The 27,511-nt window shown below is 46.9% G+C and overlaps 1 protein-coding gene across 1 annotated transcript; it reads right to left on the bottom strand.

Annotated features, from left to right (window-relative positions):
- Nucleotides 1–473: 473 nt before the first annotated feature.
- KIF18B (kinesin family member 18B) lies at nt 474–27,511 on the bottom strand. Its single transcript, XM_083582739.1, has 19 exons — nt 26,997–27,511; nt 26,505–26,950; nt 25,867–26,127; nt 20,677–21,007; nt 20,147–20,304; nt 17,050–17,154; nt 15,972–16,082; nt 13,747–13,944; nt 12,760–12,936; nt 12,559–12,633; nt 10,716–10,831; nt 8,778–8,892; nt 7,617–7,732; nt 6,568–6,794; nt 4,720–5,281; nt 3,585–3,689; nt 2,414–2,505; nt 1,439–1,604; nt 474–1,391 (listed from the first exon to the last, which is right to left on the bottom strand). The coding sequence occupies exons 4-18, from the start codon at nt 20,993–20,995 to the stop codon at nt 1,567–1,569; spliced, it is 2,514 nt and encodes an 837-aa protein (XP_083438865.1). The 5' UTR covers nt 20,996–21,007; nt 25,867–26,127; nt 26,505–26,950; nt 26,997–27,511; the 3' UTR covers nt 474–1,391; nt 1,439–1,566.

The following is a 27,511-nucleotide window of genomic DNA, read 5'->3' on the forward strand; positions in this document are numbered from 1 at the left end:
ATTAGGCTGCAGTCCTGAAGGAATATGCACCGTTGAACACAGGATTTATTCCCGAGGAAGAAGGCCTTGCAACTGTGGCTCTAGTTTGCTGTGACCACACACTTGCTATTATAATCATCTATTTATATGATGCTTGATTGTCAGGATGGCTTTGGTTTACGAGTACAGTCGTACCTTGGTTGTTGAACGGAATCCGTTCCGGAAGTCTGTTCGACTTCCAAAAATGTTTGACAACCAAGGCACGGCTTCCGATTGGCTACAGGAGCGTCCTGCACTCAATCGGAAGCCGCGGAGGATGTTCGGATTCCAAAGAACGTTTGCAAACCAGAACACTCACTTTGGGCTTGCGGTGTTCGGGAGTCAAAACGTTCGAGTTGCAAGGCGTTCGGGATCCAAGGTACGACTGTATAAAAACTGGTGACAAAAATATAAGAGTGCATAATACACATCAAAGCAGTTTCATCAAAGCATTATTTTCAGTTAATGTGTTTATTTTACCCACAACTGAAATGCAACAATAAAAGGAACCCATAAAAACAGCACAATGAATGATAAAAGGGTAAAAACAGCAATTACAAGTAATTAGAGCAGGAGCTTCAAGTCAGGGAAAGGATTGTCTAAACAGGAGCGTCTTCACAAGCCGGCGGCATGCCAATACTGATGGGGCCCATTCTTATTTCAGCAAGGAGAATGCTCTCCAACACTGGAGCAGCCAGTAAGAAATGTCCACTTCCGTGTTACTATATTTGTTGAGGTTATTTTTGTTTGCCCTTGTGACAAGGCATCTTTATACAGGAGACAGGGTCAGAAAGCACAAGAAAAAAAACACCTGCTATTCAAAAGACAGTATGTGTGACAAGGAGAAATTACCATTTGACTTGGTAGTTATTTTATTTGGTAATGCGAATTTCTATGTCGATACAGAGATGATAATTAGTCACAAAAGAAAAGGGGGGGAAAGAACCCCCTTCATTAAGGGATTGGATGATGAGGATATGGGCTGCGGTTTGTGCTTTAAAATTTACAAATATTGCTACTGCGTGGGGGAACAGGAAAATAAACATTTCATTGGCCGAACTTTATGACGTTTTGGAAGAAAAAAGTGTAGGGTAATGGGCAAATGTATAATTCATTCATTTGGAATTTTGTGAATTTATGGAATTACAAACAAGTGAGAACTGACGAACCAGAATAGGACATAAGTAATATTTGATATGATGTTAAAAAATAAATTTATATTTCATTGTTCTACACCTCTCTCTCTCTCTATATATATATATATTTCATATATTTTATTAAAGCTTTTTATGGTAAGTTTTTTTTTAAAAAAACCCTAATCTATTAAAAAAACAAAAGCAGGAATATATATATCTTTTCCTGCTTTTGTTTTTGTTTTTTATATATATATATATATATATATATATATATATATATATATATATATATATATTATGTTAAATATACAGGATAATATACCATCAGTAGATGCTGAGGGACCAAAGAGTGGGCAATGAGGATTTTCAGGAATGCATCTTTATACAATCCTTCAGGAGCGACGGAATCTTCCTAGCGCCATTTCCATGCAGGATTGCCAGAGGGTTGTCCTGTAGGGAGAGCCCAGATTAGGAGGGGAGTTGCCGGGTAAATCTACAAGTGACTGGTGCCCAATGGGACTGGGAGGCGGAAGGCAGGGAGACCAACCATAGGTGGAGCCACAGCCAATGAAAGTCAGAGCCACCCCTTGACTGGTTGTACGTAAATAAGAAGGCAGGCAGGCAGGAGCTAACTAAGGTGAGCAGGGCCTCATTCGCCCTATTAGACTAACAGTAGTGAGCTAGCAGGAACCAACCCCGAGCGAGTTGGAGGTAACTCTTCGTTAGCAAAAATAGACCTGCACAGGCGTTTCAGGCCTAATGAGCCCAGCAGCTCATCTTTGGCAGGTCTTGCCCCCACGAAGCACCTCTCTACAGCTGCCTAAGTCCCCTTCCCTCCAGGGTTTTCCCCTAAGCAATCGGAGACTATGCCTGCATAGAGCTAACTTTCCCTCCGCTCTCTTCATGCCTCTTCTGGTTCTGGGAGACAAAGGGAGATGGAAGCTTGTCACAGCAGGAGGGGGAGACAACTGCGACTCTTCAGCAGCCTACCTCATCTCTGTTTCTTGGCCCTCTTCCTTTCCAGCCTCTGCTTCTGCCTCTGTTTCTGGACTGCTCTCTGCCAGACTCCTCCTGCTCACTAAACCCTCTTACCTCTTCAGCTTCCGGCATCTCCCCACCTCCCAATCTTCTCCTGCCTGCTCTTCCCTTCAAGCATTACCCAGCCTTGTTCTCTTCACAACCAGAGCTCTGTGGGCTTAACTGTTTGGGTGAATATGGGCAGACACTACTAGCACTACTATTAGCCGGACCCAGTTTACCTGGCGCGCTCGTGACCCGTGAAGACTTGAGTGACGTGCCCTGGAGCCTGGCAATGCGGCTGCGTGGCGCACCCAGCGAGTAGGAGGCGGGGCTAAAAAGAGGGAGAGAGATTGGGTTGCAAGGCGTCTCCAGCACCCCTGCAGAAAGGCCAGCAACATTCAGCTCCTCTCCAATCCCCCCCCCCGTTCCTGCTCCTCATTAAAAGCCCTCTAATAATAATAATAAAAAAAATTATTTATACCCTGCCCTCCCTGGCCAGAGCTGGGCTCAGGGCGGCTAACACCAGTAAAACTACAATAAAAACATAATGGGGGGGGGAGGGACAATTAAATTAAAATTTAAAATGTTTAAAATGCAGCCTCATTTTAAAAGTAGCCTATGGATCAAAACCGTAAGGAAAGGGTAAACATAAGGGTCAGACTGAGTCCAAACCAAAGGCCAGGCGGAATAGCTCTGTCTTGCAGGCCCTGTGGAAAGATATCAAGTCCCGCAGGGCCCTAGTCTCTTGAGACAGAGCGTTCCACCAAGTCGGGGCCAGTACTGAAAAGGCCCTGGCCCTAGCTAAGACCAATCTAACCACCTTGTGACTTGGGACCTCCAAAGTGTTGTCATTTGTGGACCTTAAGGTCCTTTGCGGGCCATACCAGGAGAGGCGGTCCTGTAGGTATGTGGGTCCTAGGCCACATAGGGCTTTAAAGGTCACAACCAGCACCTTAAACCTGACCCTGTACGCCACCGGGAGCCAGTGCAGCTGGAAAAGCATTGGATGAATGTGATCCCGCGGCACGGACCCCGTAAGGAGCCTCGCTGCAGCTTTCTGCACCGGCTGGAGTTTCTGGGTCAGCTTCAAGGGCAGCCCCGCGTAAAGCGAGTTACAATAATCAAGCCTGGAGGTGACTGTCGCATGGATCACTGTGGCCAGATCAGGGCGACAAAAGTAAGGGACCAACTGCTTAGAATTAGTGTCTGAGCTTTTTCCTCCTCCCTCCCAGCCCACTTTTCCTTTTGTATCGTGCCTCTTTGGGCTGGGAGCCTAAGGGCAGGGATCATCTTCTCACCGATATTCAGCCTTGAATGCAGGGATCCCCTTGTTTTGATGACCTCAATCGAGGCCAGGAGGACATAGGTGTGTTCCCAGGACAAGCCTATTGAAAAGGAGAGTGAGCTTACTTTGTGGTGTGCCTTCTCTTCTGCGTTGAGGCTTTGGAGGCCAAGGAGGACGATCGAGGAATGGAGGAGCCCTTCATGGTGAACACTGGCATGGACGCCCTGGAACTGAAAGGATTGCAGGAGTTAAATGCAAGAAGCACATTCTCCAGGAGGGTTTGGCTGCCCTCCCCCCTCCTCACCCCAAGGAAACTGGTCACCTGTAATTCGCCAAGAGATACGGGACAAAGGCAGGGATTGGCTGCCAAAAAAAAGGTGCACGCCTCTTAAAGTGGCCTTGCACTTAAATATCTGCCTGGTGGCCGCAGGCGACAAAGAACTGAATGGAGGCGAATGAGCAGACTGGCAGAGGAACCGGGAAGGGGAGCGCTCTGGCCCTCCTCTGCACCTTACAAACCCAACCGGCTAGCAAAAATGCTTGCAGGCTAGTAACTATTTGCAAGGCTATATTAAAGACTAGGAACTTTCAGGCAATGCAGACAGGTCTCAACTGTTTTAACTTTTTGTAGACTTTGCTGGGAAATGGGAAACATCCTATGCTGCTTTTAACAGCTGGGCTCATGCCTTCCTCCCCAATCCCAACTTGAAATGATTGTAGAAGCGACTCTGTTGGAGGAAGAGTAGCAGGACCATCTCCTCTGGAGGTGATGGTACCAGTTAGGCCACTGAGAGCCTTAACTACCACAGCAAGAGTGACAAGTAGATTCCTGCTAGGGCCCAGAAGGTCTGTAAGGACAGCAACTTTTGGCTGTATAAAAGCCACTTCCAAGACGTTTGGGTTATCAAAAGGCCACGCAGGCCTGTTTTTTTCCCCTCTTTGAACTACAAGCAGCCCATTTCCACCCAACCTGGTCGTTAGAAGAGCCTGGTAACATCAGGAATTTGTTGTCTGAGTGTAATCCTTTTCCTCCACCCTCCCCATTCCTTTTTCCTTTTGTGCCATGGCTTTTTGACTTGTAAGAGTGGAGGCAGGAACTGTGTTTCGTGGGATTCTTCCCTGCTGCTTGGCAGAGATTGCCCCCTATGCTTTCAACTGGGAACCGCAAGTATTGGCATGGTTTGTGTCTGAGGCCCCCGGGCCAAACCTCTTGCAAAGGGAAGGAAATGCCAGAGGGCCTTGCAGCTCAGAGGCACCCACCTGGGTATGAAAGGTGCCCCCTGGTGGTTAGAGAGGTGCTGGACGCTCTCCCAGGCAGGGCATTCAGGAGCGCTGGGTTTCACGTCCGGAGGGCAGGGAACCTCGCAGAGGTCAAAGGTGGTGTTCAGGCCCCTCGGCGGAGCTGGTGTGGAGCAATTCTGGGCGGCTGAGGTGCCCAGAGGCCTACGGGTCTTCGTAACTGTCAAAGGGCAGCACGGCAGCGGGCGGAGACTGTACGGACTAGAAGACCTGGCTTTATCCACGAGAGGAGTACTGGTGCAGTCAGCCTGGGGGAAAGCAGCCCATTCCTTCAGAGAGCCCCCTTGCTGTGGGGAGAGGGGATTCTTCCGCCGACGCTTGGCCCGCCCCTTGGGGGTAGAAGGGGAGCTCCTTTCGGACAGCGGTGGGCTCTCTGCCGACTTCCTTCGCTTCTTTGTTGGGAGGTGGGGGGTCTTGAAAGCTGCACCTGGCATTGGCCCCCTTTCTGGTGAAGCGGGCAAGACCCCAGGACCGCCCGTTGGATCGACACGCTCAGCTGCAGGAAGGGAAGGCGGGAGGGCAGCTGCAACACAGAGGGAGAGAGCAATGAAAACTGGCAGCCTAACAGAGAGACGCACACCCAAGGGCATGGACCCGGGAGACTGGACAAATCAGCCAATGGGGGAACCCTTCTTTCAGCCAACGCTCCAGTCAGCCAATGGGGAAACCCTTCATTCAGCCAACCCCCCCAGTCAGCCAATGGGGAAACCCTGCACTCAGCCAACCCCCCAGTCAGCCAATGGGAGAACCCTGCACTCAGCCAACCCGCCAGTCAGCCAATGGGGGAACCCTTCACTCAGCCAACCCCCCAGTCAGCCAATGGGGGAACCCTTCACTCAGCCAACCCCCCAGTCAGCCAATGGGGAACCCTTCACTCAGCCAACCCCCCAGGTCAGCCAATGGGGGAACCCTTCACTCAGCCAACCCCCCAGTCAGCCAATGGGGGAACCCTTCACTCAGCCAACCCCCCAGTCAGCCAATGGGGGAACCCTTCACTCAGCCAACCCCCCAGTGAGCCAATGGGGAACCCTTCACTCAGCCAACCCCCCAGGTCAGCCAATGGCGGAACCCTTCACTCAGCCAACCCCCCAGTCAGCCAATGGGGAAACCCTTCACTTAGCCAACCCCGCAGTCAGCCAATGGGGGAACCCTTCACTCAGCCAACCCGCCCCCAGTCAGCCAATGGGGGAACTCTGCACTCAGCCAACCCCCTAGTCAGCCAATGGGGGAACCCTGCACTCAGCCAATCCCATTCACTGCTATTTCTGATCTGACTGCACTGGCTACCAATTAGTTTCTGGGTCCAATTGAAAGTGCTGGTTTTGACCCATAAAACCTTAAAACGGTTCAGGACCACGATACCTCAAGGACTGACTCTTTCCATATGAACCCGTCTGGACCCTGAGATCACCTTCTGAGGCCCTTCTTTGCGGGCCTCCTCAAGAGGTTCGGAGGGTGGCAACACGAGAACGGGGCCTTCCCTGCAGTGGCTCCCCATCTGTGGAATGCTCTCCCCAGGGAAGTTCGCCTGGCGCCTTCATTATACACCTTTAGGCGCCAGGCAAATACGTTCCTTTTTAACCAAGTCTTTGGTTGATTTGATCCTATTTGATCCTAAAATGTGGTTGTGGGGGTTATTGGGTTGTTGTTTTTATTTTGATGATATATTTTGTGGTTTTATATTCTGATTTTGTTCTGTGAACCGCCCTGAGACCTCCGGGTATAGGGCTGTATATGAATCCAACAAATAAATAAAATTAAAATAAATTTCAATGCTGTCGTCCCCCCCACCCCCACCCCAAGAATCACCATTATCCACGAGCTGCTGCACTTCTGGCTCCAGGCTGCCTTGAGTAGCCACATCCAGTTCCCCAACTTGCTCCTTTACAGCGGAAACTTCTGGGACCTCGCAGGCCTCTCCCGACACCAAGCTGCCCAGGCTTTCAAAGTCGACCCTCGTATCCGGGGTGAGGAGGTTGGCAGCTTTCAGAAGGGCATACTGCCTTTGTGCCACGTGCAAGATTGACGTTACCAGCCTGAGACAGTAAGAAAGATCGAAAATAACCACGGGATCACAATGGGAGAGACAGGAGCAAAGGCTGTGTATGCAACATACGATTAAAGCACATGGCTTTCGCCAAAGAATCCTGAGGAACCGTATTTTGCCTTTCACAGAGTGAAAGACTCAGGTCCCAGGATTCAAGTGGGGGAAGTCGTGTACTTTGAATGTATGTTGTGTACGCTGCAAAAGGGCAGAAAGGAATCAGCTGGGCTCCTTCCCCACCTTGCAAATAAACAGTAAAGTGGTACCTCTGGTTACGAACTTAATTCGTTCCGGAGGTCCATTCCTAACCTGAAACCGTTCTTAACCTGAGGTACCACTTTAGCTAATGGGGCCTCCCGCTGCCACTGCGCCAACAAAGCACGATTTCTGTTCTCATCCTGAAGCAAAGTTCTTAACCTGAAGCACTATTTCTGGGTTAGCATATGTAATCCGAGGTACCACTGTACAGTGGTACCTCTGGTTACAAACTTAATTTGTTCCGGAGGTCCCTTCCTAACCTGAAACCGTTCTTAACCTGAGGTACCACTTTAGCTAATGGGGCCTCCCGCTGCTGCTGGCATGCAATTTCTGTTCTCATCCTGAGTTAAAATTCTTAACCTGAGATACTACTTCCGGGTTAGCGGAGTCTGTAACCCGAAGTGTTTGTAACCCGAGGTACCACTGTATTTTGGAAAGAATGAAATGTCTGTGACATCAATTTGACTGCCAACCTGATACGTGCTTAAACCTGCATGAGATGGCAGGATAAGAGGACCTCGCTCTCCTTGTATCGGGTGGAAAGACGTCGACTCACCTCATCAGCTGCTTTTTATCCATTCCTTGCAACCGAGCATTCAGCTTCTCCTGTTTCTCAGCTGGATCCGAGGACTCTGTGCCACAGCAGCTGGGCTTCCCCCCCAGTTCCTGAATCTATCAAACACAGCAAAAAGGTGTGTGTGTGGCGGGGGGTTATGCAGGTGTAAAATTTGTATAATATATAGGTAAAGGTAAAGGGACCCCCGACCATTAGGTCCAGTTGTGGCAGACTCTGTGGTTGCGGCGCTCATCTCGCTTTATTGGCCGAGGGAGCTGGCGTACAGCTTCCAGGTCATGTGGCCAGCATGACTAAGCCGCTTCTGGCGAACCAGAGCAGTGCACGGAAACGCCGTTTACCTTCCCGTCGGAGCAGTACCTATTTATCTATTTGCACTTTGACGTGCTTTCGAACTGCTAGGTTGGCAGGAGAAGGGACCGAGCAAGCTCACCCCTTTGCGGGGATTCGAACCGCCGACCTTCTGATCGGCGAGTCCGAGGCTCTGTGGTTTAACCCACAGCGCCACCCGCGTCCTAGTATAATATATACCAGATGCTAAATTCTACCCATCGTGTGCAACATGCCCACCTGACAATTGGACGATCTGAATAACCACTTGTAGTTTAAAGGTGAATTTTGGACATAATGGAGATGTACAAGATTTGGATTATCAAAAAAGATACAGGAGGATATGATTAGCAGTAGGACCCACAAAGGGGAGGAGGGAATTCCAGGAGATTCTTTGGAATCTTGGCTTTTGTGTTGTATGTTGGATATGTGATTGTAAAAGTTTAATCTGAAAAACCAAATAAATAAATTTATTTATTTTTAAGAAACAACACACAATTGGATGAGCTGCTGCGATGTCATGCAACGCTCCCAATTCCCCTGGGTGCGGATGATAAAAGAACACCCTCAGGGTGCTGATCAAAGCACCCACAAATCCACTTGCTGCCTCGTGGGGCAATCTCTGTGGGGCGCTCCAGGATTAGCCGAGAAACGGTCTCAGCGGTCAGTTATAAGAAGCACCACGTGTGAATCTTCAAGAGAGGCACTGCAGATACTGAGCGGATCTCTGGGTGGAAAAGCCTCAGGAAAAACGATCCACGTGCTGAGATCTCCTGACCTCGATGCCCATCCCACAAACTTCCTGGCCCTTACCTGCTCTGCTGTGCTGCTTTTTCCTGAACAAGAGGTGCCATCATTCGGTTTCAACAGCTCTGTCTCGCCATCGCCCTTATCCGGGGCTTTGCAGTCGGAACAAGTCTCCTTTGACCTGTACCAAGTGCAGGAGTGGGGTGTCACCAACCATTCTCTACCAAGCGCTGGTAGGAAACCCAAAGGACATCTGGTCTAACCTTCTGGGGGCAAAGCCTTGCTCAGTCTGAGAAAGTCTGGAGAGGGGGTGAAATTCAAACCAAGGACGTCCTGTTTCATAGTTTGGGCTGCTAGACATGAGGCCAGCTCTCAGACGGTTTTATTCTCGTCCATGGCCCACTCCCGCCCTGGGTAGGCAATTAAACTATCTGTACCTCTCTCTTTACCTCAGTGCAGTGCCAGATTTACATATAAGCTAAACAAGCTATAGCTTAGGGCCCCACTCACTTGGGGGCTCCCAAAAAATTTAAAGGGAAAAAAAAACCTGGATGTACATTTCCAAAATATAAGATAAATAAAATAAAACCTACATGCAGCAACAGTGTTTTGTGTTGTGTCGGCTCCTATGATGTAAGTAATGGGCCCCACCTGCTAGCCTGCTCCCTAAAATATCACTGGTTTGCTATTACTATTTCATGTTACAGCAAGTTTCAAGAGACTAGATTACGAGTCTTTGTAAATTGTGTTTCTAAAGGAACTTTTGTTATTGCTAAATGCCAATGTGTTTGCATTATTAAGTTTGTTATGAATAAAAAATCATTTTAAGTTAGGGCTTAATAATTATTTCACTATTAATATACTTCTTTGTAATTGTATTTCACTATTAATATACTTCTTCTTAATTGTATTTCAGTTCAACAATTTCAACAATTATGCGCAAATGGCTTTAGATACCTATTAGGTCCATAAATATAGCATATATTCAACACAAAAAACTGCGACAATTTGTTGTTGACAAAGGACAGCTGGACATATAAAGGGCCCCATTACCTTCAGTGGCTTAGGGCCTCATCAAACCTAAATCTGTCCCTGCCCCAGCGATACAAGTAGCTAACACTAGACGTTCACACAGCGTGCATTGAAAGCCCTGTTACGCCACTTTAAACACTTGCTGCTTCCCTCAAAGAATTCTGGGAGCTGTAGTTTGTTAAGGGTGAAGAAGGAGTTGTTTGGAGACCATCCCTTCCCTCTCAGAGCGGTTTAACAATCAACTCCACTTCCTAGGGAAATCTGGGAATTGTAGTTCCGTGAGGGGAGCGGGGTGTGTGTGTGTGTGTGTGTCTTCTAACAGCTCTCAGCACCCTAAACAAACTATAGCTTGCAGCATGGTGTGGATGCAGCATTTTATTTTAATTTGGGCATGACTATAAACTATTTATTATTGCTGTTATTATTGTTATTGTTGGTTTCTATTGATTTATTGGTCTGTTTGCTGCTTGCATAGGATATTTTGTTTTCTTTAAATGTTTGATATTTTGTTGCGTTTTTATATATATGTTGTAAGCCGCCCAGGGTGGCTGGGGAAACCCAGACAGATGGGCAGGATATAATTTTTTTAAAAAAATATTATTATTAAATTACTATTGTGGACGAAGCCCTCTGACAGTGGATCCCACAACACTTGAGAATCTATTTTCTAAATAGAGGCAAATTTCTAGGCCTCGTGGTTGCTGTGGTAAAAAAAAAAAAGGAAAAGGAAAATTTAAGCACTGCATATCTCTGAATATCTTAGAAAAAATAGGAGCCTAGGTTTTTAGGGAAGGAAAAGAAGAGGCTGGGAGGAGGACTTCGGGCTGAAACAGATCCTTCAAATCCTGGGGTCCATGATTGGCTAGATTTCAGCTTTAAATGCCTCACTTTGCACAGGCTTCTTGCAGTCTTGTCCATATCAAAAGGTATCGACTCCAATGCTTCCTGTGTAGTAAGATACAGCAGACCTACCTGAGAAACTCATCCTGGCCAGGTCTGGAAGGAGTCAGAACAGCCGGTACAAGGTGGGGTCTAACCTCTGGGACATTTTCCTCATAAGCTCGGAGCCGCCCTCTTAATTCGGCCACCTTAAAGGCATAAAAAAAATAAAATTATTTCGCACATAGAGCGAAGTTCCCAAGATCGCAGTGTACTGGCTGTATTACAAACCAACCATGGTTTCGATTTTCCATTTAACATTTGCATTCACGTGTAAATCATAATCATATACAAATAGGATTCTCTGAATCCCTAGACTTCCCTCCATGGGTTCCATAGTCACTCTTTTCCAGCTGCATTGTATAATGTTCTCCATATTTTCTTTAAAAATCAATTATCACAATAGTTCCTGTCACATTGCAAGCGGTTTTTTTTTAATCCTGCCAATGTTTTTAATTGTTTACAGTGTTGTCCTGAATGACTTTCTACGGAGGACTAGTTCTAAGGACCTTCACGAGTGGAACTTGGCCTGAAGGGAACATTTGTATCTGGGGTCTTCAACACGGCACCCGTGGGCACCCTCAGACAACCCTCCTGACACCTGCTCTTTCTTAAAAGAATAAATCAAGTTTTATGGCTTTTGAGTGGGTGTTTTTTGCCTGTCTTTCACTTGTTTGGGGCTGCGCTCAGGTGTTTTCCTATTGCTTACTGAGACTCACCACTTTTTTCTTCTGTAAAGGGTGTATTTTCTGGTGGCCACACCAGTTTTCTAGATTTCTAACTAGGCCTCTGGCAGCGCCAGATTAAACCGTGTGAAGGCCCCATGGCAGTCGAAACCTCTCTTGCCCACCCCCGTGTGAATACTCTAGGGGAAAACACTGAACTAAGAAAGCTTGATTGCCATTTTCTTTCAAGATCAAATCAATATTAATTTTGATCCATTGTTGCAGGACCCCTAAAAGGCATGAGGGACCTGCTCTGCCAATCTGGTAATCCGGCACAGGCCGCTGGGTCCCCAAAAAGCTTGGTCTATGGCAATGCTAACAGGGAGTGGGCGAGAGAAAGCAAATGCAAAGCATCGGTTTACAGGTAGACAGCAAGAATCGACAGCTTGACTGCCACACAGCATAGTTTTGACACTGCGGTGAAACTTTAAACCAGACAGAGAGATTGCATACCTTGTCTAGCAATTCAAAAATGCCCCACTGGCCAGGGCTGTTGGCTAATTCTGGAGGTTACGCACCGTATTTTTCACTCTATAGGACGCACCCGACCATAGGACACACCTTGTTTTAGAGGGGGAGAACAAGAAAATAAAATTCTCCCCCTCTCTGCTCAGCACCCCTTCAGCGAAGCGGCAGGAGAAACGGAGCCCCTTCCATTTCTCCTCCCGCTTGGCTGAAGGGGCGCTGCGCAGCTCTCCCTCTCCCTGCTGAAGCTGGGAGAGTCTTGCTCTCCCAGCTTCAGCAAAAGGAACCCAAAGCCTCCGGAGCGCAGCGGGAACTCGCACTGCGCTCCGAAGGCTTCAGGGATAGCAGCCTGAAGCCTTCGGAGCGTAGCGACCCCTCTCGCTCTCCAGGCTTCAGCGAAAGCAACGCGAAGCCTCCGGAGCGCTCCCTCTGCACTTCGGAGGCTTCGCGTTGCTATCGCCGAAGCCAAGGACGCACACACATGTATGCATTCGCTACATAGGACGCACACACATTTCCCCTTAATTTTTGGAGGGGGAAAAGTGCGTCCTATAGAACGTAAAATACGGTAAGTCAACATGACTAGTAGCTATGGACTACCATATCCCCTGTGAAGAAGGCTTCATTATACGATGACCCCCCACCCTTCCTCAGGTTCCCACCTGAAGGAAACAGGGTCTGCTTACCTCTGCTTTCAGCTGCTCACAAACTGCTGCGTATTGGCTGATATGGCAATCCACACTGACCACGTTGCTTTTCATCTGCAGGCCAGGACAAAGCACAGAAAGCAGGTAATTTTGAGGTGGGGAACAGAGGTAGGCCGTCACATTTTTGCACAAGTTGCAATTCCGGCCTGATTTAAGAGGTTGGCTTTCTCGGATACCTACTAGGAGCTTGATCTCTTTCGCTCGGTTGGCATACTTTAGGGTGTTGTAGGTGTCCTCGTAGGAAAGCGCAGAGGGACTAACGGCGGCTATCATTATGGTCCGGCAGTTCCCACCGATGGAATCCTTTAGGAGGCGGGTAAGCTTGCTGTCCCGGTATGGAATGTGAGGCTTTTTGCCCTGTGGGCCAAAAGGGAAGCAGAGACAAAAACTGAGTTTATAAAAATCATGTTCCCACAGGAAAATGCCCACAATTCCCCTTTAATTCTTCTGTGGCTACTGCAGCTACAGTCCCATGTGCACATCTACCTGGAGGTAAGTCCCAGTGAACACAGTGGGTCTTACGTCCGAGTAAACATACTTGGTGCTGATAATGCCAAGGTTGCAGGTTCAATCCCCGTAAGGGACAGCTGCATTATTATTATTTATTAAAATTCATATCCTGCCTTATACCTGCAGGTCTCATATTCCTGCATTGCAGGGGGTTGGACTAGATAATCTACAGGGTCCCTTCCAACTCTACAATTCTATGCAGAATATATTGTGCTGTTAGCCTTACAACTTCACCCCCTTGTGGTGAAGCTGAGATATAATAGGGGGTGAAAAGGACTTCATTTTCAGCAGCCGAATTTTCCATGGTTTCTGCAAAACGTTTGTGTGCAGGATGGAAGAATTAGAGGAGATGTTACAGCACGGCATTATTTCTTTATAAAAACAGACAATATACACTCTTCACCCGCCCCGAATCATGCTGCCCATTTTCAAGCCTCTACCAGTCTGGATAACGCAATCAGATTTATTATGTTGAAAGCCTTCAAAGCATTTTTGTACACACACTTTCTTATATAAAAATATGTACGCAGGAATGACTGTCACTGAGTGAACTCAGGTGCCCTTTAACAATGGCCAAGGATGGCCCTGAACAGTAAACCCAGCGGCAGACCACAGAAATCTAAACCCAGGGGCAGGAAGAAGTAGCAAAGGCGTTACCTTGGCATCAGCCAGGCTGTTAATGACGTTGATGAGAGCCAGCAAGGACCGGTTGATGTTGGCCCCCTCACGGCGCCGCTCCCCTTTGGCCTTTGTGGCAGAGGCCCGCTCGGAGCCCGCCAAGTCGATCAGACTCATCTTGGCCACCCGAAGGTCCCGGGTGATGCCCACAACGCGATCCCGTTGCTTCACATGGATCTGAAAAAGTTAAAAAGTGCTGCATCCCTTGGTGTGGGTGGAAGAGCACTGAACTTCCTGAAAAGCAGAACTGGAGACAGCCAGTTGAATCTGCGCTGGTGCTTACCTTTAAAGCCCTAAACAGCCTCGGCTCTGTATACCTGAAGGAGCACCTCCACCTCCATTGTTTGGCCTGAACATTGAGAAGTGAAGTTACAGGGAACCAGGCAGAGGGCCTTCTAGGTAGTGGAACGCCCTCCTTGTCAGGAGTTCAGCCTACACTCGAGTAGGACCCTGGCAGAGACACATGCCCGACTGGCATGTTCTCTCCCTCCTGGTCTTTCGTTCGGGAGCTTCAAAAGCTTTCTTCAACCCGAACATCACAGCGACCGATGCCAACCGACACTGGCACACTTAGGGATCCGCAGAGTTTGCGCATCACGTGTGAATGAACTCAGCATTTTGGCTAATCTACTTTATTTATATATAAACACATACGGAGCACTACAACATGGCTCCCTCTCTCTCTAGCATCAGACAGCAAAGAGAAAAAGAACAAAGGACAATAGTCCCACTTAACGGAACACAGTAACACAAACATCCTGTTTCCATCACTTCCCACTCTGTGGAGTCAAAATATATAACGTCATGTGAAAGGCAAAAAACCCCATGACTGCAATCATGGAGCAGGAATTCTAACATTCCTATCAGATGTCAAGGAGATGGAGAACTACACAACACCTGAAGGTAGTCCTGTTATCGGGAAGTTTTTACTGCAGTTCGAAAGCACACGGGTGCAAGTAGATTAATAGGTACCGCTGTGGCAGGAAGGTAAACGGCTTTTCCAGGCGCTCTGGTTTCCATCATGGTGTCCCGTTGCGCCAGAAGCGGTTTAGTCATGCTGGCCACATGATCTAGAAAGCTGTCTGCAGACAAACGCCAGCTCCCTTGGCCTGAAAGCGAGATGAGTGCCGCAACCCCGGAGTCGCCTTTGACTGGACTTAACCGCCTAGGAGTCCTTTACCTTTTTACCTACCCCACAAGAATACAGATCGGATCAAGGATCCATCTGGTCTAACCTCCATTTTCCACAGCGGCAAGACAAAATATTTCCAGGAAGCCACACACAGGGCAACAGACCTCATGATTAAAGGTAGAAACTGTCTTACGGGCATATACGCTCGGCATTTATCACCCCTGCTATACAAAAATCTCCAAATGGGTCCGAACTTCAATGTCTAAAATCCCTGATAGAGGACAAGGATCCAGAGATCAGGCTAAGGGAGGCCAAACTCTGTGCAGGTGCCATAAAACTTAGGGAACAAGCTGTGCTACCATAATGACTAAGGCCTTAAATGACAATTTTAGGTTATATTTTAGTGATTAAGATTTTAACTTATATATTTTTAACTGCTAATATATCTGTATTGTCTCTGTTATACCCAATTGCAAATTCAAATGTATCCCTATTGTGTTTTATGCCTTCCCTGATATTGTATGTGAGCTGGTTTGTGACCAAAATAATAAAATTTGATGGGTTGGTGTTTTTTTAGGGCTTCTGCAGGCTGGTGGGTTTTGCGACGGGTGTATTCTGCTACTTAGCACTGACACAATAATAGTGCATCACGCATAGATTTCTAATGCGTCACTAATTGCTGCTTTATTAGTAGCTCCATGATGCTTCATGATGTTACCACACTACTGCCATCTGGAGGGGCAGTCTTCTGCTATAGCACAAACCAAGTGGGACCAAAACAAAAACACCACAGCATTTGTGGCATGAAAAGCTGCAGGAGTTCAGCAGGAAGTTACAGGATGCTCACCGATTTGAAAGTAAGCTGTGTAATCGCCCCAAAACCTTTTGCGGGATCGCGTACGACTGGCTAAACACCATCACAAGCACAAATCATCATGAGCGTACAAAAAGCTTTCACTACATCGAGGGACAGAAATAATATTTCCTGTATGAAAAGGGAAACAAACGTTTTCCTAATTACGGTGCCCTGCAAAAGTTGCGTATGGTCCCTAACAATTTCTGCCACACTTACCTGGAAGACTGCATGGGAACGTGAAGAGGTGGCGTTAATGTCTGTGGGGTGCTGTGTACGGTTCAGATTTCCTCGCCTCAGCATCTCCAGGAGTTGGCTTGCCGATTTTGGCTAAAAGGCACAGAGAAAAAGAGACTGTTTAATTAGAAAATATGTGGAAAGAGTAATTTAATATTTAACTGTAAATTTATGTAAGGTTATTTTTTTCTTTGTATGTGTGGATTTAAGATACTGTATGATATCTATGAATTTAAATAAAGGATTAAAACAAATAAAAAGTCACAGGCCAGCAGAGAGAGAGACTGTTGAGAAAAGCACGTGCCGCAGCCACAAATAGTAATTTCCCCTTCATGTTCCCACCACAGCTGAAGATATCCCTTAAGCAAGCGATGGGTTCTTTAATTACATAAATGTACATTGGTACCTCGGGTTACATGCGCTTCAGGTTACATACGGTTCAGGTTACAGACTCTGCTAACCCAGAAATATTACCTCGGGTTAAGAACTTTGCTTCAGGATGAGAACAGAAATCGTGCAGCGGTGGCAGCGGGAGGCCCCATTAGCTAAAGTGGTACCTCACGTTAAGAACAGTTTCAGGTTAAGAACAGACCGCCGGAGTGAATTAAGTTCTTAACCTGAGGTACCACTGTATATATAAAAAGGTAAAGTTAAAGGACTCCTGACAGTTAAGTCCAGTCATGAACGACTCTGGGGTTGCGGCGCTCATCTCGCTTTACTGGCCGAGGGAGCTGACGTTTGTCCGCAGACAGTTTTTCTGGGTCATGTGGCCAGCATGACTAAGCCGCTTCTGGCAAAACCAGAGCAGCGCATGGAAACGCCGTTTACCTTCCTGCTGGAGTGGTACCTATTTATCTACTTGCACTTTGACGTGCTTTCAAACTGCTAGGTTGGCAGGAGCTGGGACTGAGAAACAGGAGCTCACTCCGTCATGGGGATTCGAACCACCGACCTTCTGATCGGCAAGCCCTAGGCTCAGTGGTTTAGACCACAGCGCCACCCACGTGTACATATATACCCCCCCATATTGTCCTCCCTGCAAGGCAATCATCGTACCCACCTGGTGATAAGACAGCCCTTGTACCACGACCCCTTTCTCTGGATCCTCCTGAATGGCCAGTGGGCCCTTCGGTTCCAACAGGTCGTGGATCTGCTCGTTGTACACCTGGAAGAAAGAATCGGGCTTTAATACAGAGCATTTAAGTCTCCTGGGAGTCAGCACTTCAGAAGTGGCTTTCCGGCTGGGGCAGAGCAGCTAGTTTTCCAGCAGGTGTGTCGCTGTTGCTCACTGGGAGATGAAGTTGGCGAGGTGCAAATACCTTAGCAGAGCCAATCTGGTGTTCCTGCTGGGGTGTTTGCTCCAACCCCTATCATGCCTGAAAAATCAGCTTGAAGCTGTAGCTAAGAGCACAGCTCCCTCCTGATCTAAGCAGCAAGAAAGTCACCACTTGCTGTTTCAGGCTGCAGGCAACTGCTCATGTTTCTTAAATTCAGATAAACCAGTCAATCAGTTTTCAGGGGCATCTAGTGATCTGATGTGGGCAGGGAGGGAACTAAAAGGTTCATTCGTTCTCTGCCAATTAAAAAGTAGCTTCATCCAATTCTGATGAAGCTTGACGTGCAAAACCAGGGCAGGGCCTCCCCAGCCCCAGTGCCTGCATTGTGGCCAGAAATTAGTGGCCAAAATTGTGGAAACCTTTTGGGAAAAGTGTATTTCTGAGGTTTGATGGCTCATAACACCACTTATTTTTGGAGTGATACCATAAAATTATATATCATTGGAGAGATATTTTAATGAAGAGTGTAATGCAACAAAATTTGTTCAATCACCTGTGTTCTATCAAAAGTTATAGCCAAGGAACCAGAAAAAGGAAGCACAACTTGCTTAGGTTAATATGCAGGAACTTTCCTTCATTTGAACGTAGCCAATGGGCATGAGAGTTTAGAGAGCCAGTCAGGTGTTATGAGCCATCAAACCTCAGAAATACACTTTCCCCAAAAGGTTTCCACAATGTTGGCCACTAGTGTGCCAACCCTGTTAGCCTGGCAGCAAAATATATTTTTGATTTTTAACGCATATGGCTGTTTTAATGGTAGTTTCATCTGTGCCTCCAGTTTGGGTAGGCTGCCCCGAATACTTTGCAGGAACAAGGCAACACGTACGGGGAAACAAACCATCAACTGGAAAGTTTTCCAGATTTTTTAATTATTTTTTTTTTGAGGGAGGAAAGCCAAAGCAGATCGCAAGCAAACAAGAGCACCCGGCTTTGCCAAAATCACAGCAGCGAACCCTAGGCATAGCTCTCACCATTGCAGGCATGGCACGCTACTCTGTAAAAAAACGGGGTTCCCTTTGAACTGGGGAACGCACTAGATGGAAGTTCTGCCAACCAACAGGTCTGAGCTGCACTTCGTATGCCATGGGCAGGAGCCCAAGGACTGCAACAATGCGGGCCACAGTGATTAATTGATTAATTAGTTAGATCAATTGCTTCAAAGCTTTTAATCAACTAAAAAGGTGCCTCCAATTAATCAGGCAGCTGGCTGGTTTTTTTAAAAATGTAATTTTTAAACACAATTCACTTATGGAAACTGCAGGTGGCAAGCACCCTCTTCCAATGGCCTTTTTCCTCTTCTGAGATGATGTCTCTTGCAACATGTGTGCATGATCTAATAGCAAAGAGCTTTCTTGGACGGCGTCTCTGTGCTTCCCTTCTATGCCATATCTGAGGGGATGGGGAACCAGACGTTGGTGGACTCCGCCTCCCAGCATCCTTCACCATCAGCCATGCTGGCAAAGGCTGATGGGAGTTGGAGTCCAATAACATCTGGAGGGCCACAGAGCCCCTGCTGCATTCCATATTGTTCCAGTAAGGTAAAGGGGCCCCTGACATTAGGTCCAGTCGTGGCCGACTCTGGGGTTGTGGCGCTCATCTCGCTTTATTGGCGGAGGGAGACGGCGTACAGCTTCCAGGTCATGTGGCCAGCATGACTAAGCCGCTTCTGGCGAACCAGAGCAGCACATGGAAACGCCGTTTACCTTCCCGCCGGAGCAGTACCTATTTATTTAGTTGCACTTCAAGGTGCTTTTGAACTGCTAGGTTGGCAGGAGCAGGGACCGAGCAACGGGAGCTCACCCCGTCGCGGGGATTTGAACCGCCGACCTTCTGATCAGCAAGTCCTAGGCACTGTGGTTTAACCCACAGCGCCACCCGCACCCCTTATTGTTCCAGAGGTTCCTCTAAATCAGAAGTATTGCCTTCTGCAAATGGAAAGTGCTGTTTTACTGGCACATGGTTATTTGTCACAGCCCCCAAAAGGTGTCCCTCTTGTGTCAGAGACGTAGCGTCTTACCCATATGCAAAATTAATCAATAGATTAATCGATTTATTCATCATTTAAAATGCCTTTAATCAGGTTGCAGCCCCAGGAGAGAAAACACGCACAAGACATTTTTGATTGTAGCTAAGCTGGTATGAAACTTGCCTTCAGTGCCTTGATAACACATAGAATCATAGAACTGGAAGAATGGAAGGGACCCGTGGGTCATCTAGTCCAACCCCCTGCAATGGGCATTTTCCTGCGTTGGACCCCATCTGAACTATACATTTAAATGAGCATCATGCCACTTTAAAAAGTCACTTCCTTCCCCCCTAAGAATCCTGGGAACTGGAGTTTGTTGACGGTGCTGAAAGTTGTTAGAAGACCCCTATTCCCCTCCCAGAGCTACAATTCCTGGACTAGTTTAACAATCAATTACTCTTCTAATAAATAAACAAAAATAAAATAAGCCCAACACTTTTAACAGGCTATAAGATTATTTAATGGCCAAAGGCGTGGTTACAGAGGAACGTTTTTCCTGGCGCTTAAAGGCGTGTAATGACGCCACCAGGAGAGCCTCTCTGGGGAAAGCATTCCACAGGCGGGGAGCCACCACAGAAAAGACCCTGTTCTCACATATCGCTACTTCAGGCAGTCCTTCTGAAGAGAACAAGACCAAGGGCAAACTCAGAATTTCCCCTTGCCTATCTGTATGTGTGGAGGTCAAACTGCAAAACTGGGTTCCTGCTAGGGGCGGTCTGACCTCTGCTATGAACACTGCATCTCTCTGCAGCCTAAGGTAGAAAGAAGCTGTAAGAAATGGGCGAGGGTGGTACCTCCTGGTAGGAGACGAGGACCTCACAGTGCTTCTCCTCCTTCCTGGCCTCTATTTGCTTGTATAGCTCTTCCATGGTGAAGTACATGATGCCTGGTTCCTTCTCCGACCCCAGCATGGTGTGGGTCTTCCCTGCACCCGTTGCACCATAGGCAAACACTGGAAGAGAAGGAGGGCGCAGCCACTGAGTCAGCCCCTAAGGATCAGGGATGTGCATTGAACCACCTGGATCATTAACAGATGCTGGAAGGCCGTTCAAATCCTGGGGCCAATGTACAGTGGTACCTTGGTTCTCAAACTTAATCCGATCTGGAAGTCCGTTCCAAAACCAAAGCGTTCCAAAACCAAGGCGCGCTTTCCCATAGAAAGTAATGGAAAACGGATTCATCCGTGCCAGACTTTTAAAAACAACCCCACATTGGGAACCACGGCTCTAGCCTTCATCTATGGTGTCAGGCCATGGCACGGCCTTGAAGACTGCCAGTCTTGACGGCAGAGCCATGAAAAGCCCCACCCCTTCAGCCTCCGTACCCGAACAGTTGTAGCCATTCAGAACACCGTCCAGGATCTCTTTGGTCGTATTCTCAAACACCTCTGCTTGGGTAGCACTCTCGCCGAACACCCGGTCAAAAGCGAACGTCAGGTTCTTGCCTTTCCTTTTCGACGGAGGGTCCTGAGCTTGGGCGAAGACCCCCGGCGGGCTGGGTTCCTCGGGATCAAACACCAACATACAGTCTCCAACCACCCGCACCACGCTTTGGCGGTTCCCCTCCCGCTCGCGGGGGGTCTGCGGCCGCACCCGCACCACTACCGCCACGCTGCCCTCTCCGGCGGGCGAGACGTGCGCCATGGCCTCAGTGCTCTGTGTCAAAGAGAGGACATTTGTAAAAAAAACAGAAGCATTTTTGTTAGGGATTGTAGGACAAGACCTGCCGAGAAAAACAATTTATTTATGTATGCTACAACAGCGGCAAGAGTCTTGATAGCACAAGGATGGAAGAATGAGCAAATCCCAACGAAAGAACAGTGGCAAGAAAAATTGACGAGTTATGCAGAGCTGGCTAAATTGACATATAAATTGCGGGACAAGGACAACTGTGGCTTCAAGGAAGAATAGGAGCTTCTAAAAAGACAACAAAATGAACTGGACTCCTTGGCAGGTTTTGAATAAACATACATAAATTTACTGGTTGATAACATGTTAGATAGATAATGTAAGGATATGTAAAATTTTATAACATGCAGAGAATAACATGTGCCGAGAAATGAGAGAGAGGAGCTGAGGGAAATCTTTGCGGTGGGAGAGGAGGGACGGATGAAAGGGAGGGGGGAAAGGGGAAAAAATAATGTACAGTGGTACCTCGGGTTAAGTACTTAATTTGTTCCGGAGGTCCGTTCTTAACCTGAGACTGTTCTTAACCTGAAGCACCACTTTAGCTAATGGGGCCTCCTGCTGCTGCCGCGCCACCAGCACGTGATTTCTGTTCTCATCCTGAGGTAAAGTTCTTAACCCGAGGTACTATTTCTGGGTTAGCGGAGTCTGTAACCTGAAGCGTATGTAACCTGAAGCGTATGTAACCCGAGGTACCACTGTATGTGATTATATGGTTTGATAATTTGTTATGTTGAAATTGCTTGAGGAGGTGGTGGTGGGAGCAGCTCAGAGGACTCCCAAGGAAGAAGAAGAAGAAGAGTTTGGATTTGATATCCCGCTTTATCACTACCCGAAGGAGTCTCAAAGCGGCTCACAATCTCCTTTCCCTTCCTCCCCCACAACAAACACTTTGTGAGGTGAGTAAGGCTGAGTGACTTCAGAGAAGTGTGACTAGCCCAAGGTCACCCAGCAGCTGCATGTGGAGGGGTGGGGAAGCGAACCCGGTTCACCAGATTACAAGTCCACCACTCTTAACCACTACATCACACAAGGAGAGGGGAGGAGGCTGAGGGAACCCTCCACAAGGGAAGGTGTTCAAAAAAAGGGTGAGAGGCTGCCAGCTCTGTAGGCAAAGGGTGACATAACTGGGCTCCTGAGCTCCATGGGGGTGCCGCAGAAAGAACCTAGTTGGTCAAGGGAGCCGTGGACTCAAAAAGGTAGAAAACCTCTGCCCCATTTGGTTTAACAAGCCATCCTTCTTCCCAGGGAACTACAGTCATACCTTAGGTTGAATGCGCTTTGGTTTGAGCATGTTCGAGTTGTACTCCGCGGCAACCCGGAAGTAACGGAGTGTGTTACTTCCAGGTTTCGCCGCTTGCGCATGCGCAGACGTTCAAAATGACATCACGCACATGCGCAGAAGCGGCGAAAAGCGACATGCGCGTGCGCAGACGTGCTGTCACTAGTTACGTTTGCTTCTAGATGCGAACGGGGCTCCAGAACGGATCCCGTTCATATCTAGAGGTACCACTGTATAGGAATTATAGCTCTGGGAGGGAACAATGCCAGTGGTCAACAAAAGAGGCTTAAAGACTGTCTCAAGGCAATTTTTTAAAAAATGTAGTATAAACACCAACAATTGGGAAACACTGGCCTGCGAGCGCTCCAATTGGAGAACAGCCTTGACCAAAGGTTTCATGGGCTTTGAAGATGCTTGAACTCAGGAATTAAGGGAGAAACGTGCTAAGAGGAAGGCACACTTGGCAAATCCACACCGTGATCAATTCCTGCCTGGAAACCTATGTCCCCACTGTGGAAGGACATGTGGGTCCAGAATTGGCCTCCAGTCACTTAGGGACTCATTGTTAAAATCGTGTTTATGGAAGACAATCTTACTCAGCTATGAATGATCACCAAACAAGAAGGCGTCACCTAACAAAGGGGAAAGCCATGATTGCTTATAGTAGTATGATACTTCTGTAAATGTATGATGCAGTTGGGAACCCTGGGGACATGCATACACGAGTCAACCTAAGTTTGCATAAGGAGATGATGGTGGGATAAACAAATTGCAATTTCATATGCCATCTATTCATTCACAGAGAAAAACAATTCTGCTCCAATAAGCAGGGAAGTAGCAAATAACCAGCCACATGTCAGCCAACCACCTAACTCTCCTTGGAGTCCTTCACAATGTCTCAACAACCTTCCTGAAGTTCAGAGCCCAGCAACTAAACACAGGATGATAAATTTGTCTTGCTTTAATGCTACTAAGGCAACAAATTTACAGCCCTGTTCAGCCACAAGGGATTAACGGCCAAAGGCACTCATTGATTGATTGTACCGGCTAATCAATGCATTCATTTGTTGCAAGATTATAAATGTGGGTTTTAATAACAGCTGTCCTCTCTGAAAAGAGCAATCACTTCTGACGGCTTTGTAGTAAGGCAGTGCCTTCACTTCTACTTCGGGATTCAGGCCAGGTTCACAAAATCGTTTCCAAAGGGCTCAATTTATGTCTTAAGGGACAGATGGAACAGATCAGAAACATCCTGAAACTGAGGGAAATGGGAAATGTCTAGCGGGGGCCACACATGGTTGAAAGGAAGTGCTGTGCAAAGTCACCATTTAGCAATTCTGAGAACTGCAAATCTAACATTTTGGAATTCCTTTCAAGGGGAAAGCCGAAAACAAAGAAGTCTAATGGATTAATACTCTGAATCATTGCTTTCAAAATCTATTCATCAAACCTGTTATATATATATATGGGGTGGGGCGCTGTGGGTTAAACCATAGAGCCTAGGACTTGCCGATCAGAAGGTCGGCGGTTCGAATCCCTGCAACGGGGTGAGCTCCCTGCTCCTGCCAACCTAGCAGTTCAAAAGCACGTCAAAGTGCAAGTAGATAAATAGGTACCGCTCCGGCGGGAAGGTAAACGGCATTTCCGTGCGCTGCTCTGGTTCGCCACAAGCGGCTTAGTCATGCTGGCCACATGACCCGGAAGCTGTACGCCGGCTCCCTCGGCCAATAAAGTGAGATGAGCGCCGCAACCCCAGAGTCAGTCATAACTGGACCTAATGGTCAGGGGTCCCTTTACCTTTACCTATATTCTGGTTTTCTACCACTATCTGTTGTTATATTTTGGCATGGCCTATCATATTTAACAGAGGGAATATGAGCAGCACGTTTTTGGAATTACAGAAGTTGGAAGGGACCCTAAGGGACATCTAGTCCAACCCCCTGCAAGGCAGGAATATGCAGCTGTCCATTACGAGGATTGAACCTGCAACCTTGGCATTATCAGCACCGCACTTTAACCAACTGAACTATCCACATCTTAAACTGCATTTGATTCTTGTTCTTATTATTTATATTTTAAGCTGTTGTGGCCTGAGCCAACATCACTGTGTGATGGGGGCCGAATAGACAAGGCTGCAATCCTAAACCCACTTACGGGGAGTAAGCCCCATTTAATTCAATAGGGTTTACTTCTGATAAGATATTCTTAGGGTTGCAATGTCAGTAAGTAAATAAATAAAAAGCATTTTTTGTATGGCAGTCATGTTTTTAGCAGTGGTGCAGAGGACTGCAACAAGATTAGCAAAAATCAAGTATCTGCTAGAGTAAAGCTATCATTGGATAAAATACATTTGCCCCTGCATTTAAAAATACCAGGGGACTGGGAATAGTAATAGTAATTTATTTGTACCCCACCCTGGAATGATCCTGTACCAAGTTGGCCAAGTCAATATAGATTAGTTCAGTCCTTCATTCTTTAAAATTAATAAGCTGGTATCAGGATATTTTCATATGTTCGCAAATGGAAGGGAAACAAGAACATACAGATGTTGTGTTTTACACTAAGGGGCAAAGAGCAGCTTGAGTGTGGAGAATTATGTGGACTGGGAAAACAGCGTAAGAGGGGAAAGTTAACCCTCTCACTCGCTGAACCTGGGTCCTAATCTGAACCCCCTCAGGGCAGCTAATAACATTTATAAAAACAGGCATACCAAAAAGCCCCAGGAGATCCTGTTCACAGTTCTCCCACGACAGTTTGGTTTGAAATGTATATTATATTTGATGTGTAGTAAACATTCTAATGGTCAGATCAAACAGGCTAACAAGGCTAATTTCCCCCTTAGAGGGGCAGTAACCAGCAGCTTGGCCTAGGGCACGATTTTCTTTTTCATATGTCACTAGTTTTTACAACAATCCCCATGCAAGAGGGGTCGGGGGAATACTCATTTTTAAATTCATATTTAACCCAGGAGCAAAAATGAGTGCTTGTTCAGCATAGAACAACCCCCTACCCACCCACCCCCAAAAAGATTATTACATGATCCACTGAGATTCCTGGCAATGTTCAAGTGGTCTCAGGCTCAGGGAGCTTGAGAACCTGTTTTATAATATTGTTTTGCGGTTGTGAAAGACGGTCTGTTGGATCCATCGCCCCTTGGTGAGGTCTTCATGCAAAACCCCTCCCATTAGTTGCCAACGTTTTAACCAGCCCCTGCTCCTATACCTTTAAACGGCAGCTTGAATACCAAGAGCCTGCCGGGGAGTTTTCTTTCTTTCTTCACAACATGGAAATCCATCAAGGGCAGGATGATCCCCAGACATTGATAGATCTCCACGCTGTATAAAACTTCCCGATCTGTTTTCTGCGCATTGCAGCCACCTAAGGCACCAAAAGCAGGAAAGGCTGTTCAGTTGCAAGATAATTCTCGTACCGTGTGGTCACCCTACAGAATCCTCTATTATATACAGTATATTTTTCTCTCCCCACCCCCGGCAATAAAAATCAAGCACCCCTAAACACGCGCCACATTCTTTCTAGGTCCCCTTACCGAGATGCTGCACGCAGTTCTGCCTCCTTCGACTCGCCAGTTCAAATCTCCCGGCCACGCCCCTTCGCCCGCTTCCCATTGGTGGACTGGCCTACCACGCGCGCCTCTGGGCTTCTTCTAATTGGTCAGTCTGTTCCTTTGGCGAAGACAAAAATACTGTAGAGGCGGTCGGCCTTTCGCTATGAATGCTGGGAGGAGTAGTTCTGGTTAGGCTGGGGGGGGGATACGAGGGAACTGCTGAAGCTGGCTTTTTGCTGCAACCTGTAGAAAAACAGTAGTGTAATAGGAATTTTGAGGTCTTAGTTATATGGTAGTGTTCATAAGTGTACCAACCAAGCACGTACATAGATCAGCACAGGAAGACCGACCTTGGAACCATTTTTGATTCCCAAACTGCCCTATACTGACCAAATGTTTTCTCTGCAAGGTCAAAGGAAAATGGAAAAGCCTCCCCATTGTCTTTTCCTTCACAAACCCTGTCTTTCTTTTTTTAAAAAAATATTTTTTATTGATTTTAACATATAAATTATAAAACGTACCACACAACTTTATCACTTATACAATCTTTTTAGACTTCCATCAGCAACTCTGGAAATCCACTGTTATAATCACTTCTGCATTACTCAGTTTTATATTACCTTTAAATCTCTTAACAAATCATCCTCCGCTTTATCCATATTTGTAGTAACTCCAATAATACTCCTCACAAAACTTCTTGGAAACCTACAAGCGTCGTCTGATCTTCACAAATACTTTTCAAATAGTCCGTAAATTTACTCCAGTCTTCTGTGAATTTCTGGTCGCGCCGATTTCAAATCCTTCCTGTTAGTTTATCCAGTTCTGCATAGTCCATTAATTTCATCCTCCATACACAAATCCTGTCTTAAGGGTATGTCTGTGTTTGAATAGGGTGAGCCTGTGACCTGGCCCAGGAACTAAGTATTTATCATTACAAAAGACTGGCCAGGCTCCCCAGGCAATCCAATCTACTAAGCAGGGTATCCAATCAAGTAACCTGCCAGACAGGAGATAAACAAGGACAGGAGAAAAACAACATTCAAATTTCTGTTTTAGACCGCCTTTTCTGTGATGTAGGTATGATGTATCTGAGGGGTGGTCTTAGGTTGCACCCCTTCTGTGATGTATGTATGGTGTTTCTGGGGTGGTCTTGATCTACAGGGTGGCAATTTCAAAAGTCTATTTAAGGCCTTGTGCACCATTGTTCTGGGTTCCTCCTCCCTCCTTCGTGTGGTGAGTGAGGACCCTGTAGCAACAGATCAATAAAGATCGGGCTTACTAGCTGCTTTGCTTCTCAATATTCTCTGGTTGGCCTCTGTTATTTTCTCCTACCAATAGGGAACCTACATAAGGACTCTATATGGGCTCTTGGATACCCTATAAGGGAAAAGGGCAATTTTTGTTTACAACAGTAGCACAGTACAACACTGGGGGAAGAATAACCCTGGATAATGTGTCTTGATATGGAAACATATGGGTATATAGCAATATCATTTTAAAATATTGTTGCAAAAGTCGGGTGGCAAGAGTCTGTGTGGTTCCAGGAAAATCACCTGGGGACTGTGCTCTTTTGGAGAATTGAGACACATGGATACTGTCGTAGCTTTAAGAAATGTGGTTTATTTAC

This window comes from Podarcis filfolensis (genome assembly GCF_964270895.1).
Source record: "Podarcis filfolensis genome assembly, chromosome: 13".
Taxonomy (NCBI): Eukaryota; Metazoa; Chordata; class Lepidosauria; order Squamata; family Lacertidae; genus Podarcis; species Podarcis filfolensis.

Excerpts from the sequence above, each read along its gene's own strand:
- KIF18B (XM_083582739.1), bottom strand. The coding sequence starts at position 20,995 with ATGGCGCACGTCTCGCCCGCCGGAGAGGGCAGCGTGGCGGTAGTGGTG. Across the intron at positions 6,795-7,616 it reads GATAAAAAGCAGCTGATGAG|GCTGGTAACGTCAATCTTGC; the intron begins GTGAGTCGACGT and ends TTACTGTCTCAG. Across the intron at positions 5,282-6,567 it reads GCAGCAGCTCGTGGATAATG|CTGCCCTCCCGCCTTCCCTT; the intron begins GTGATTCTTGGG and ends TCTGTGTTGCAG.